This window comes from Coregonus lavaretus (genome assembly GCF_964263955.1).
Source record: "Coregonus lavaretus genome assembly, chromosome: 28".
Classification (NCBI taxonomy): Eukaryota; Metazoa; Chordata; class Actinopteri; order Salmoniformes; family Salmonidae; genus Coregonus; species Coregonus lavaretus.
This window is the reverse complement of record NC_140015.1, coordinates 23894167-23910115: the sequence shown is the minus strand read 5'-3', so window position 1 is coordinate 23910115 and position 15949 is coordinate 23894167. Positions and strand designations below refer to the sequence as shown.

General features: G+C 40.0%; 2 protein-coding genes across 2 annotated transcripts; both read right to left on the bottom strand.

Annotated features, from left to right (window-relative positions):
* Positions 1-925: 925 nt before the first annotated feature.
* Positions 926-9507, bottom strand: LOC311104377 (protein FAM83F-like). The gene is made up of 5 exons (XM_084146194.1): positions 8961-9507; positions 4420-4587; positions 3290-3411; positions 2161-3173; positions 926-2041 (listed from the first exon to the last, which is right to left on the bottom strand). Exons 1-5 carry the CDS (start codon positions 9429-9431, stop codon positions 1995-1997), a joined length of 1821 nt encoding a protein of 606 aa, XP_084002320.1. The 5' UTR covers positions 9432-9507; the 3' UTR covers positions 926-1994.
* A 4106-nt stretch (positions 9508-13613) lies between these two features.
* On the bottom strand, positions 13614-14240 carry LOC311103193 (protein FAM83F-like; the record flags this gene model as incomplete). Its single annotated transcript, XM_084144743.1, has 2 exons — positions 13614-13640; positions 13770-14240. 2 exons carry the CDS (start codon positions 14238-14240, stop codon positions 13614-13616), a joined length of 498 nt encoding a protein of 165 aa, XP_084000869.1.
* Between the last annotated feature and the right edge of the window lie 1709 nt (positions 14241-15949).

The following is a 15949-nucleotide window of genomic DNA, read 5'->3' as shown; positions in this document are numbered from 1 at the left end:
TTACAGGCAAGAGTGACCCAAAGATATGTCTATATGCTTTTTGTAGAAGCGAATTCTCGCATACATTTCTCTTCAAACAAGGGTGGGAATAAAAACACTGACTCACCCAGAGAAAGCAAACAAAAAAGCAGCTATCAACTGCACTTATTATACCGGCAGCCAAAACATTTTTATACCACCCAAACCATATCTACAACAAGCAGAGTTATGATTAAGTGGAGCTTTTGCATATTCATACAATTCATCAACAAATCTACAGATAAGAAAAATATTATCATGTCCAAAAACGTAAATTCACATGACTGTGGAGAAGAGAACTTGATTTAGCAAAACGATCTACATGTCCTCTGTAAATGATTGCAAAACTAAATACAAAACGTTTTTTTAATATTATGATTTCATATAAAACACTTGTTTCAACTATGGACAACAGTCACACATCAGAGAAAGGAAGTCAGTCAATTACATACAGTATGTGTGGTCTCATACATCTTTGGCATTTTTATATACAAGACTTCACACTATAATTTCAATGAGCAAATTTCCTTTGCTATTTTCTAATTGCTATACACAAAAAATAAGCAAAATAGAGTCCCTATTGCTTAATTTTTTTTAAAGATTACAAATATAGCCATGGACCAGTGACATAGTTATAATGTTGCATAGGTTTAGAGATGATGTATTGTTGCATGTTAACAGCAGAAGTGCATGATCTGTGTCTGATCTGTTAACACAACATCCATTATTCAGACACTATATACTCCAGTGGAGATAAGGGCCAGTCCACTAACAATTTAACAAAGTGCCCTTGGTAAGGTGATATTCCTGTGTGAGAGAAGAGAGCTGATCACTTTTCCATTTTCCATTGTAACCTGAAGGACAGACACATTCAGAATACATCTATACCTGGGATAAATGTGTTTTTAGCGCCATACATTTAATTCGATTTAAAAGTTGCAGTTTCAATGACAGTGATACAGGGAAGAGCAATACAACATGTTGATTTCTTTTGACATGTGAGCAGTAACATAAGATCAGTTTTTAAGCATCAAATGACTGACAGATCAAGTCTATATTGGAATTTTTCTGACACAGGTGGTGAATGCCATCTGAGACGGGCAGGACTCAGGAGACATTCACTGGCATGGGGCATCAAATCACTCCTGCTAAACAGCAACATTAGGCTCATATTAAAGGAACAGTGGGCCTGGCATTGAACACTCACACTGCTCCAGCTGATAAGGCAGTGGCGGTCCACACAGTCTCACACCAAGTCTCACTAAGGAACATTACAGTAGTACATAGAATGAGCAGCACGTGATACTATATTCCTGCCATGGCATCACTATACTCCTTCCATGGCATCACTATACTCCTTTCATGGCATCACTATACACCTGTCATGGCATGTCATCACTATACTCCTGCCATGGCATGTCATCACTATACTCCTGCCATGGCATGTCATCACTATACTCCTGCCATGACATGTCATCACTATACTCCTACCATGACATGTCATCACTATACTCCTGCCATGGCATGTCATCACTATACTCCTGCCATGACATGTCATCACTATACTCCTGCCATGACATGTCATCACTATACTCCTTCCATGACATGTCATCACTATACTCCTGCCATGGCATGTCATCACTATACTCCTGCCATGACATGTCATCACTATACTCCTGCCATGACATGTCATCACTATACTCCTTCCATGACATGTCATCACTATACTCCTGCCATGGCATGTCATCACTATACTCCTGCCATGACATGTCATCACTATACTCCTGCCATGACATGTCATCACTATACTCCTTCCATGACATGTCATCACTATACTCCTGCCATGGCATGTCATCACTATACTCCTGCCATGGCATGTCATGGCAGTGCATCTAATACTGCATATGATACTGGCAATTACTTAAAATGTCCTCTGGCTCTCTCTCCCAGCTGATACTGTCCTCCCTCTCTTCCTCTCAGGACTGAATGCAGTTCTTCTTCGAAGGCTTCTTGTGTCCCTTTCCTAGAGGGAATGTAGAAAATAATGGATGAGCCATCAAACAACAACTCCATGTGAGGGACTATTGCAGTTAATATTCAAAGACAAATGAAAACCACAAATGGTAGAATATAACAACATACCATCGTCCTCTCCTTTGTTGAGGGTCATTAGAGACATACTTCTTTGAGGCAGTTTTGAAGGCTTTTTGTTCTTAAATTTCAACAAGGACGGTTTCTCTACAATCTCAAATGAGTCCTCAGTGGCAGTGCTATTTGTCTCTGAGACTTTGCGGGTAGAGGAGGGGTTTAGGCGGGTAGGAGAGGGGGTTGAGTGGGTAGGGGAGGGGTTTGGGTGGGTAGGTTTGGGGGTTAAGTGGGTAGGGGAGGGGTTTGGGAGGGTAGGGTAGGGGGTTAAGTGGGTAGGGGAGGGGTTTGGGCGGGTAGGATAGGGTGTTAAGTGGGTAGGGGAGGGGTTTGGGCGGGTAGGGGAGGGGGTTGAGTGGGTAGGGGAGGGGTTTGGGCGGGTGGAGGACGGGTTTGGAGGAGTGGCCACATCCTCCTCTATAGTCTCACTGTTGTGATTGGATCCTCTGCCTTTCAGGAAGAGCCTGAAGGAACTACGTTGTTTCTTTCCACCAAAGACCTGGAGCTTCTTCAAGCCTCCCTTCCCCTCCTCATCCTCCTCCACAGGAAAACTGGGGGACTTCGCAGTGACCTTGTTCAGTTCCACACTACTGCCCCCTTTGGCGTGGAGTAGCATCGACAGGCCGTTCTGTTCGAGGCCACTGCCCAGAGAGTCTCTGCGTGTGGAGAGGTCCTGTAAGGACCCAGTGAGCCCCAGATTGTTCCCCACCACCAGAGAATACTTAGGGTTGTGGTATTTATGCGCAGGCACCCTCTGGTCAGCCTGCCCCCGAGAGTCCCCTAGAGACACCTGGAAACGGGAGGTGGACACCAACAGGGGCTTGGGGACCTCCACCACCTTCCGTACCGGCGCAGGCATGGGAGGCTTGCTAATGTGGAACTCCTTGTAAAGGTCCACGTTCTCAGATACAGCATACATTTCCCTGAAGTCATTGTCGAAGAAGTCCACCACCTGCCCAGACATTACTGTGATGGTGTTCCTGTCCATCCGAGAGGAGCTCCATGTGAAGCTGGAGACAGAACAAGAGAATGAGACTCAGACTCAAAGCTCAAAGAGTAGGTCAAATCATGTATTCTCTGGCTGAGTGAATGTGAGTGGAAGTGTATGACTGAGAAAATGACTGACCTGTAAGAGCCAAACATAACCTTTTCTCCATCCACCAGCATGTATTTGGAGCACAGAGAGCCAGGCAGCCTGCCAAAGGACAGGGCCAGCCCAGAACCTTTCACCGTCCGCACACGCAGGTTCTGAAAGAGTCACACAGATACAGAGTTAGACAGGTGACCTTATTACAGTATGAACCATGAGTCAGTGACTATCAGACTTCCAAGTACTGAACAGTATCATATCAAACACTTAGGGAAATTGTGCTGTTACCACCCACGACCAAAGTCAACTTTCAAGGGAAGCAAATCCGAAACTGGTGATGCAAGGGTTGAGTTAAACCCCTTGAGTATACAGTCTATTTACTGAGCAAGGAATGGGAGTGAGTTGGAGAGTGAAAAAGACAGGCTGAGACATAAACACATAAACAGACATGTCAGAAGGATGCTACCCTATGCTGTTAACACTTGTTTGGTCAAGGATCAAGTTCCACAGGACTGGATTGTTTTCGGCTCACTGAACAGCAGCTTCTATGAAACAACAATAACAGAGCCTCAACACTGGAAGGGCCTTTCAGAGGCTTATCAACTGACACCACACACACACACTAGGTTTTCCAGTATTCCATATAAAATAGGCTAGATCTACTGCATAAGCTTTAGCCTACATAGATAAACATAGGATCTTAATTTGATCACCCTGTTGCAGGATAACTTTCCTGCATTGCAGGACATTTTTAACTTGTAGTGTATTTGAGGTTTAAAGAGGCTTCTGAAGCTTGTAATTTTCACTTTGAAATGTCAGACTTGATTTTCCCTTATGAAAAATGTATCAACCCCTACAAAAATGTCCATGAATTATAATCCACATAATAATTCCCATTTCCTGTTACTGCAGGATTATTTTCCTGCTGTGGCAAACTGGCTCAAATTAAGATCCTACACCAGTATAGACAGTGTGTCAATATGGATGATAATAAAGAATAGGCCAGAGGAATATTCTGCTTTTTAGTGCCAAGAAGTTGTGCCTGCACTTTCATTTTACATGATACTCTGCTATTTACCTGGTAATGACATGGTAATACCATAGCTAACTATTACTTGTTCCTGTTTGTTTGTTGCCTACTGCCTGCCAATGCATCCCTGTCTTACCCGTAGATGCAGAGCAGTGATCTGTAAACGAGTGCACATATCCAGGAAATGGGGCATACCACGAGCCTCCAGTATGATGTACACCGCCACCCCTCGTCTCTGTGCTGCGTCCAATAGGTCCTGAAGGATCTGTAGGTCTGTAAGGAGGTCCATGACCACGGCTACTACCTGAGGATCACACATAGGAACATTAGAGGAAGAAGAGAGGGGGATGATATCTCTGAAACATCTTCAGAAGGTGAAAGCACATGAACAGGATCTATTTAACTCAGTGTTTCTGCAAATGTCCCCTTTACCCTTCCCATTCTTTCTAGTTTTGAATTACTGCCGATAAATGCAGTCCCAGAAAGACACTGACTTCTGTGCCTGATGGCACATATTTCATTTATTTTTCTCTAGCCCCAGCTCTTGTGTTGTCACATGCCTCATCATGAAGACGGTGGATTTGAAGGTCTCAAAGCAGGAGATGTGTGGTTCAGTTGCTCGAGTAAGATTAGAATCTCCCTAATTAACTGGAAAAATGAGTTGAGACGAAATGTCAAGATTTAATTTATTCTGAGTAATGTTCCACTTCAAGACAAACAGAAGTGTGTTAACATATTTGAGAGGCTTGAGAAGGTGACTGATAAATCTGATTAATAATACAAGACATTAGAGACTAGTTGACATTTACAAAGATCAAGCTAGAGAGGACAGAGGAAAAGCAAAAGTGTAAATTCAATAAATAATCCCGAAACCACACACGCGTGCGCACACACAAACACACACACACACAGACACACAACCACACACAGACACACACACACACCGACACACAACCACACACAGACACACACACACACACACACACACACAGACACACAACCACACACAGACACACACACACACACACAAACAGACACACAACCACACACAGACACACACACACAGACACACAACCACACACACACACACACAAACAGACACACAACCACACACAGACACACACACACAGACACACAACCACACACAGACACACACACAGTTATTGGAATTTAAATCCTCGAATTCTTGAATGGCATTCGTTTAGGCAAAAACAGAACTGGTTGTCTTCTGGACGACAGACTTTGCATGTGAAGAAATGTGAGCACTGGTGCATTACTATGACTAAGTCCTCTACCACACTAGGATAGGGCAGTCTAACGCTCTCTGCCTTATGCTGACAGTGGTAAAGGAGTGGTGATAAAGTATTGGACAGTGAAGGCCTTGTTATAGTTAAGCTAGAGTCATTTCCTGGTTCGTCATTTATTTTCTATTTATTTTACCTTTATTTTACCAGGCAGGTCAATTAAGAACATATTCTCATTTACAATGACGGCCTGTCATGATTTCAGCTTGTTTAGTTCATTGACATACCTAGTCATATGCATACAGAAAACCTGGTCACGGGTTTTGTCTTCCCTGTCAGTAAATCATTAACCTGTCTCAAGGAGCAAAATATGACCCCTCATTTGGATTGTTCTCAGTGAAAAAATCCACTCAAAAACTATATTTTGGTATTTTTTCATTAGTCCACTGTTGATACAGTCCCAAAATGTTTTGCATCATCATGATGATGTGGCAAGTGACACTTTGCTTCATGAAAGTCCAATGTTTTGAAAACTTTACTGCTGGCATGCAAAACATTTTGGGACCGTGTCAACAGTGAACTAATGAAGAAAAAAAATCCTTTAAGAGCCAGAAAATGGATTTTTTATGAATTGGAGATAAAATGTGAATGTTAAGTGAGTATGTATTATTCTAGTGTTCCAGAGAAGTTAACTGTAACCTGGTCAAACACTCAAGTCTCTTATCTGGATTTGGGCTACTTACACCCACAGTGTTTTAGCTCAGGTTTGCATGCTTATCTCCTTGCCCTATAGCCATGTCCTCCTGTGCCATGCTTAACCCCAGAGTTAGGAGCGTTCTTCCTCCTGACATTTAACCCCAGGCAGCATGACTCAAAGGTTACCCAGCCATTTAGAGGGGGAGGGACTCTTGATTGAGTGAGTTGAATTATAGTGGATGTGGGGGAGAAAGCCTCGTGTGGATGTGTTTTTAAACACTGAGGTGAGGCTGGGGAAACGCTTTTGAATGACTTCTTACAGGTTCTGGTGTGAAACTGGCTGACATTTAGAACTGTGACATGTTTGGCCTTTCCAGCTCCTCCACATGTGACTTAGCCTGTTACAACATGCCTATCTCCTGCATGTGTTCCATTCAGTTAGAGCTCTACTATGAACATTCATTTCACAACTTCTGTTAACTGTTAATAATTCATTGTAGAATGTGATGACTTGATGAAGGGGGAAAATGATGATGATTGAGATGCCCATATCAGTGTTCTATATCTATGATAATAACAACATAACATACATCGATAGTCAATAATCAACAATGGTCAATTATGTAATCGTTTCATTTCATAATCCAATCAAAAAAGAAGACGATTTTTTTTACATTGTTGCTAATCTCCTTGGTTCATTTTACAGTAAGACTCCTCAAGTAAGACTCCTCAGTTGAGCAATGAATGAGCACAATAACTAAATTTGGCCAGGCCCTAATCCTTAAGGACACACATCTCTTGTTGATTTCACATGACAGCAAAACTGTACAGTAGCACAAAGCCTGGCCAAGTACAGTGTCTTCAGAAAGTATTCACACCCTTTCACTTTTTCCACATTTTGTTGTTTTACAAGGTGTGATTAAAATGGATTTAATTGTAATTTTTTGCCGATCTACACAAAATACTCTGTAATGTCAGTGGGAAAAAAATAATTTGTAAAAAAATAACTAATGAAAGATAAAACACTAATATATCTTGATTACATAAGTCAATACATGTTAGGATCACCTTTGGCAGCGATTACAGCTGTGAGTCTTTCTGGGTAAGTCTCTAAGAGCTTTGCACACTTGGATTGTATAATATTTGCATATTATAATTGTTTAAATTTTTCAAGCTCTGTCAAGTTGATTGTTGATCATTGCTAGACAGCCATTTTCAAGTCTTGCCATAGATTTACAAGCCGATTTAAGTCAAAACTGTAACCAGGCCACTCAGGAACATTCAATGTCGTCTTGGTAAGCAACTATATTTGGCCTTTCAGGCCTTTCAGGTTGTCCTGCTGAAGGGTGAATTTGTCTCTTAGTGTCTGTTGGAAAGCAGACTGAACCAGGTTTTCCTCTAGGATTTTCTCTATTCCGTTTCTTTTTATCCTAAAAAACTCCCTAGTCCTTGCCGATGACAAGCATACACATAACATGATGCAGCCACCAACATGCTTGAAAATATGAAGAGTGCTACTTAGTGATGTGCTGTGTTGGATTTGCCCCAAACATTACGCTTTGTATTCAGGACATAAAGTTAATTTCTTTGCCAATTTTTTTTGCAGTTTTCCTTTAGTGCCTTATTGCAAACAGAATGCATGTTTTTGAATATTTTTATTATTTTCACTCTGTCATTTAGGTTAGTATTGTGGAGTACTACAATGTTGTTGATCCATCCTCAGTTTTCTCCTATTACAGCCACTAAACTCTGTAACTGTTTTAAAGTGGTCCTCTGTAGCTCAGCTGGTAGAGCACGGCGCTTGTAACGCCAAGGTAGTGGGTTCGATCCCCGGGACCACCCATACACAAAAAAATGTATGCACGCACGACTGTAAGTCGCTTTGGATAAAAGCGTCTGCTAAATGGCATATTATTATTATTATTATTATAAAGTCACCATTGGCCTCATGGTAAAATCCTTGAGTGGTTTCCTTCCTCTCCAGCAACTGAGTTTGGAAGGTCGCCTGTACCTTTGTAGTGACTGGGTGTATTGATACACCATCCAAGGTGTCATTAATAACTTCACCATGCTCAAAGGGTTATTCAATGTCTTTTTTTTCTTTCTTTTTTTCTTCATTTACCAATAGATGCCCTTCTTTGCGAGGCATTGGAAAACCTCACTGAGCTTTGTGGTTGAATCTGTGTTTGAAATTCACTGCTCGACAGATAAGTGTATGTGTGGAGTATCGAGATGAGGTAGTCAATTCAGGCTTTAACAAAACAAAAAGTCAAGGGTTGTGAATACTTTCTGAAGGCACTGTAGATCAATGAAGAACAATTAGACACGTTCCCCTTGAATTGTACGAGAAGTAGCCAAGCAGGTAATAAAACCTCATGTCAAAAACAGGAGTTTGTTGTCACAAGGCCTATGTAGCTACTGTAGTAACTACACTGACAAATTCAGGCCTGATAAATAGGCTACTAGAATTGACACTAACTATTCTCTGTAGTGTTGAGATGTTTACATTAAATTAACAGAACCCATTTCATAACCTTTGTCAAGATGAAAAACACAAATGCATGACTCAGGTCATGCTGACTCAGGATTCAAAGTAATTTGTTCTGAGCTAGAAAGGATGAGAGGGAGAACAATGTGAGGGCATCCCTCAATCATTTAGGGCAGAGAGGAAATTATGTAAACATATGTAATTCACGTGTAATATGCCGTTATTCATTTCTATTAGAGCTGGAATTACCTTGTTAGATTCTTGAATGAGTCTCCTGACAACCTCTTTTATATGGGGCCCCTTGTCTTTGGGTGGGTGCGTGTGAATGGACACTCGAGTGACACCTTTATAGAAACCAGTGCTGCCTGGCCAGCCGATGTCAAGCGGCGGGACATCCGTGTCCGACATCTGAGGCCAGTATGTGGAGTGGACCCCGGAGTCCGCATTGGACTCCTGAGCCTTTTCGTATTCGCCCTTCTCGGACTCACTATCTGAATCATATTCATCAAAAGTTTTTCGAATCCATTTAATCTCGCGGGTGGATAGAAAGTCTCTGACGTTGTCCTCTTTCAGTCGCATCTTGAACGCGCCATCACCGTTCTTCAATAGTTGCTCGAGCGCGGATCGCTGCTCCTCGCTGTAGTAGAATTCTGCTTTGGATTCGGGTATCTTTTCGTTGACATGATCTTCGTCCATGCACATAAGCTGAGACTCGGCCATAGCAGCGGTATCCTGAATTTTTCCAACCGTTAATTCCTCCTTCCCCCGCAGTTCTGCGTAGCATTCACCTTTACCTGTATGTGTTGGGCGTGTACACAGGTGACGTTCAATGTGTTCGGAGCAAGAGATAGGGGGAGGTGTTCTAAACTGTTATAATCTAGTTAAAATGTCTAGTTTTATTGTCACGTGCATAAGAACAGTGCAATGGCTTTCTTTCAAACGCTTTCCCAACAATTCAGTAATCAATATCAGTAGTAGGCTTACTATTAAAAAAAAATATATATATATATTCACAAATTAGTAAAGACGGCAACCATACAGTACGGCGCCATCTTTGTGTGTGGTTGAGGAAATTCTTGCATGGAGAATGTGATTATTTTGAATTTCCATAAAGGCCTACCAATAATTGAGTGGTGTAACATAATGCGCACTCATACTGTATAGGCTTGTAGGTTTAACATATAACTCAATACAGAGAAATTAGCCTACATGATATTGTAATGTCTAGCCAACTAAAATGAAATGAAAGCAAAAACCAAAACAGTTTAATTCCAAATATATTTATCAGACCCTGTGCTTCGGATAAAAAAAAAAAAGTTGTGTGTATTTCCAGTAGTTACTACAGCGTTACATTGCAAAAAAAAGTAATTAACTACTGAAAACACTACCTAGATTTGAATTCAGTTCAACTACTACCAAGCTATTGCAAAATGTAGTTAAATTACTAGTTGAATTACATGTAGTTCCCTACTACCCAACACTGCAGGTCAGGAATATTGTTATCAGTGTCAGATCATTTTAGACCAATGATTTATGAAAAAATGTATGCACTCACTAACTGTAAGTCGCTCTGGATAAGAGCGTCTGCTAAATGACTAAAATGTAAAATGTAAATGATTTATGTATACACTAGATGACTGACAGGGGGCAGTGTTGGAAGCCATCGAGCCTCCATCTTGGCACTCCCCCACCGTTGTAAAACATATTTTGGAAGCTATAGAAATGCATTTATTAGTGTCTAAATTTGTTTTTGCCACGGTTATTCTATTACAGACACCTTAATGCATACTTGTAAATTATATTATTTAGGCCTAAGCTAAGCATAAAAATAAAATATGGACAAATATATAAAAACATTTTCCTTAAAGTGTAATTTTTTGAAAATACTGTCCCCACTACAACAAAAAATACTTAAATACATGTAATTTTGTCCTTGAAACATTTAAATGAAATAATGAAGAATTCAATTAATTCCTATGGAAGACTGCTTTGAGGAGTGACAATATGGCCGAACAGTGCCTTCAAAGCGTCTCATTGGCCAATACATAGCATCAGCAATCCAGGGTTTATATACATAATTGTTTTAATTTAGACAGATGACAAGCATACTCAAACTGACATTGTAAATTTGGTAGCTCACTAACAAGACATATATTTACTATGTAGACCTGACAATTGAAAGCAAGCACTACAGACAATACAAAAAGGTAACAATACAAAAAGTGTAGTACCACACAGTAAATGTGTGGCAGCATAGCTCCCAGTTTTTAACCTCCAATGGATATGACACTGTAGCTGGGTTGTGGAAGTCCAATATTTTGAAAACTTTACTGCTGGCATGCAAAACATTTTGGGACCTTGTCAACTGTGAACTAATTAATAAAAATATCCTTTAAGAGCCAGAAAATGGATTTTTTATGAATTGGAGATAAAATGTGAATGTTAAGTGAGTATGTATTATTCTAGTGTTCCAGAGAAGTTAACTGTAACCTGGTCAAACACTCAAGTCTCTTATCTGGATTTGGGCTACTTATACCCACAATGTTTTAGCTCAGGTTTGCATGCTTATCTCCTTGCCCTATAGCCATGTCCTCCTGTGCCATGCTTAACCCCAGAGTTAGGAGCGTTCTTCCTCCTGACATTTAACCCCAGGCAGCATGACTCAAAGGTTACCCAGCCATTTAGAGGGGGAGGGACTCTTGATTGAGTGAGTTGAATTATAGTGGATGTGGGGGAGAAAGCCTCGTGTGGATGTGTTTTTAAACACTGAGGTGAGGCTGGGGAAACGCTTTTGAATGACTTCTTACAGGTTCTGGTGTGAAACTGGCTGACATTTAGAACTGTGACATGTTTGGCCTTTCCAGCTCCTCCACATGTGACTTAGCCTGTTACAACATGCCTATCTCCTGCATGTGTTCCATTCAGTTAGAGCTCTACTATGAACATTCATTTCACAACTTCTGTTAACTGTTAATAATTCATTGTAGAATGTGATGACTTGATGAAGGGGGAAAATGATGATGATTGAGATGCCCATATCAGTGTTCTATATCTATGATAATAACAACATAACATACATCGATAGTCAATAATCAACAATGGTCAATTATGTAATCGTTTCATTTCATAATCCAATCAAAAAAGAAGACGATTTTTTTTACATTGTTGCTAATCTCCTTGGTTCATTTTACAGTAAGACTCCTCAAGTAAGACTCCTCAGTTGAGCAATGAATGAGCACAATAACTAAATTTGGCCAGGCCCTAATCCTTAAGGACACACATCTCTTGTTGATTTCACATGACAGCAAAACTGTACAGTAGCACAAAGCCTGGCCAAGTACAGTGTCTTCAGAAAGTATTCACACCCTTTCACTTTTTCCACATTTTGTTGTTTTACAAGGTGTGATTAAAATGGATTTAATTGTAATTTTTTGCCGATCTACACAAAATACTCTGTAATGTCAAAGTGGGAAAAAAATAATTTGTAAAAAAATAACTAATGAAAGATAAAACACTAATATATCTCGATTACATAAGTCAATACATGTTAGGATCACCTTTGGCAGCGATTGCAGCTGTGAGTCTTTCTGGGTAAGTCTCTAAGAGCTTTGCACACTTGGATTGTATAATATTTGCATATTATAATTGTTTTAATTTTTCAAGCTCTGTCAAGTTGATTGTTGATCATTGCTAGACAGCCATTTTCAAGTCTTGCCATAGATTTACAAGACGATTTAAGTCAAAACTGTAACCAGGCCACTCAGGAACATTCAATGTCGTCTTGGTAGGCAACTATATTTGGCCTTTCAGGCCTTTCAGGTTGTCCTGCTGAAGGGTGAATTTGTCTCTTAGTGTCTGTTGGAAAGCAGACTGAACCAGGTTTTCCTCTAGGATTTTCTCTATTCCGTTTCTTTTTATCCTAAAAAACTCCCTAGTCCTTGCCGATGACAAGCATACACATAACATGATGCAGCCACCACCATGCTTGAAAATATGAAGAGTGCTACTTAGTGATGTGCTGTGTTGGATTTGCCCCAAACATTACGCTTTGTATTCAGGACATAAAGTTAATTTCTTTGCCAATTTTTTTTGCAGTTTTCCTTTAGTGCCTTATTGCAAACAGAATGCATGTTTTTGAATATTTTTATTATTTTCACTCTGTCATTTAGGTTAGTATTGTGGAGTACTACAATGTTGTTGATCCATCCTCAGTTTTCTCCTATTACAGCCACTAAACTCTGTAACTGTTTTAAAGTCACCATTGGCCTCATGGTAAAATCCTTGAGTGGTTTCCTTCCTCTCCAGCAACTGAGTTTGGAAGGTCGCCTGTACCTTTGTAGTGACTGGGTGTATTGATACACCATCCAAGGTGTCATTAATAACTTCACCATGCTCAAAGGGTTATTCAATGTCTTTTTTTTCTTTCTTTTTTTCTTCATTTACCAATAGATGCCCTTCTTTGCGAGGCATTGGAAAACCTCACTGAGCTTTGTGGTTGAATCTGTGTTTGAAATTCACTGCTCGACAGTTAAGTGTATGTGTGGAGTATCGAGATGAGGTAGTCAATTCAGGCTTTAACAAAACAAAAAGTCAAGGGTTGTGAATACTTTCTGAAGGCACTGTAGATCAATGAAGAACAATTAGACACGTTCCCCTTGAATTGTATGAGAAGTAGCCAAGCAGGTAATAAAACCTCATGTCAAAAACAGGAGTTTGTTGTCACAAGGCCTATGTAGCTACTGTAGTAACTACACTGACAAATTCAGGCCTGATAAATAGGCTACTAGAATTGACACTAACTATTCTCTGTAGTGTTGAGATGTTTACATTAAATTAACAGAACCCATTTCATAACCTTTGTCAAGATGAAAAACACAAATGCATGACTCAGGTCATGCTGACTCAGGATTCAAAGTAATTTGTTCTGAGCTAGAAAGGATGAGAGGGAGAACAATGTGAGGGCATCCCTCAATCATTTAGGGCAGAGAGGAAATTATGTAAACATATGTAATTCACGTGTAATATGCCGTTATTCATTTATATTAGAGCTGGAATTACCTTGTTAGATTCTTGAATGAGTCTCCTGACAACCTCTTTTATATGGGGCCCCTTGTCTTTGGGTGGGTGCGTGTGAATGGACACTCGAGTGACACCTTTATAGAAACCAGTGCTGCCTGGCCAGCCGATGTCAAGCGGCGGGACATCCGTGTCCGACATCTGAGGCCTGTATGTGGAGTGGACCCCGGAGTCCGCATTGGACTCCTGAGCCTTTTCGTATTCGCCCTTCTCGGACTCACTATCTGAATCATATTCATCAAAAGTTTTTCGAATCCATTTAATCTCGCGGGTGGATAGAAAGTCTCTGACGTTGTCCTCTTTCAGTCGCATCTTGAACGCGCCATCACCGTTCTTCAATAGTTGCTCGAGAGCGGATCGCTGCTCCTCGCTGTAGTAGAATTCTGCTTTGGATTCGGGTATCTTTTCGTTGACATGATCTTCGTCCATGCACATAAGCTGAGACTCGGCCATAGCAGCGGTATCCTGAATTTTTCCAACCGTTAATTCCTCCTTCCCCCGCAGTTCTGCGTAGCATTCACCTTTACCTGTATGTGTTGGGCGTGTACACAGGTGACGTTCAATGTGTTCGGAGCAAGAGGTAGGGGGAGGTGTTCTAAACTGTTATAATCTAGTTAAAATGTCTAGTTTTATTGTCACGTGCATAAGAACAGTGCAATGGCTTTCTTGCAAACGCTTTCCCAACAATTCAGTAATCAATATCAGTAGTAGGCTTACTATTAAAAATATATATATATATTCACAAATTAGTAAGACGGCAACCATACAGTACGGCGCCATCTTTGTGTGTGGTTGAGGAAATTCTTGCATGGAGAATGTGATTATTTTGAATTTCCATAAAGGCCTACCAATAATTGAGTGGTGTAACATAATGCGCACTCATACTGTATAGGCTTGTAGGTTTAACATATAACTCAATACAGAGAAATTAGCCTACATGATATTGTAATGTCTAGCCAACTAAAATGAAATTAAAGCAAAAACCAAAACAGTTCAATTGCAAATATATTTATCAGACCCTGTGCTTCGGATAAAAAAAAAAAGTTGTGTGTATTTCCAGTAGTTACTACAGCGTTACATTGCAAAAAAAGTAATTAACTACTGAAAACACTACCTAGATTTGAATTCAGTTCAACTACTACCAAGCTATTGCAAAATGTAGTTAAATTACTAGTTGAATTACATGTAGTTCCCTACTACCCAACACTGCAGGTCAGGAATATTGTTATCAGTGTCAGATCATTTTAGACCAATGATTTATGAAAAAATGTATGCACTCACTAACTGTAAGTCGCTCTGGATAAGAGCGTCTGCTAAATGACTAAAATGTAAAATGTAAATGATTTATGTATACACTAGATGACTGACAGGGGGCGCTGTTGGAAGCCATCGAGCCTCCATCTTGGCACTCCCCCACCGTTGTAAAACATATTTTGGAAGCTATAGAAATGCATTTATTAGTGTCTAAATTTGTTTTTGCCACGGTTATTCTATTACAGACACCTTAATGCATACTTGTAAATTATATTATTTAGGCCTAAGCTAAGCATAAAAATAAAATATGGACAAATATATAAAAACATTTTCCTTAAAGTGTAATTTTTTGAAAATACTGTCCCCACTACAACAAAAAATACTTAAATACATGTAATTTTGTCCTTGAAACATTTAAATGAAATAATGAAGAATTCAATTAATTCCTATGGAAGACTGCTTTGAGGAGTGACAATATGGCCGAACAGTGCCTTCAAAGCGTCTCATTGGCCAATACATAGCATCAGCAATCCAGGGTTTATATACATAATTGTTTTAATTTAGACAGATGACAAGCATACTCAAACTGACATTGTAAATTTGGTAGCTCACTAACAAGACATATTTACTATGGAGACCTGACAATTGAAAGCAAGCACTACAGACAATACAAAAAGGTAACAATACAAAAAGTGTAGTACCACACAGTAAATGTGTGGCAGCATAGCTCCCAGTTTTTAACCTCCAATGGATATGACACTGTAGCTGGGTTGTGGAAGTCCAATATTTTGAAAACTTTACTGCTGGCATGCAAAACATTTTGGGACCTTGTCAACTGTGAACTAATGAATAAAAATATCCTTTAAGAGCCAGAAAACAGATTTTTTATGAATTGGAGATAGAATGTG

Coding starts and splice junctions, on each gene's coding strand:
- LOC311104377 (XM_084146194.1), bottom strand. CDS start 9,431: ATGGCCGAGTCTCAGCTTATGTGCATGGACGAAGATCATGTCAACGAA. Junction 4,588..8,960: donor TCATTCAAGAATCTAACAAG/GTAATTCCAGCT, acceptor TGTGATCCTCAG/GTAGTAGCCGTGGTCATGGA. Junction 3,174..3,289: donor GTTATGTTTGGCTCTTACAG/GTCAGTCATTTT, acceptor TTCTGTCTCCAG/CTTCACATGGAGCTCCTCTC.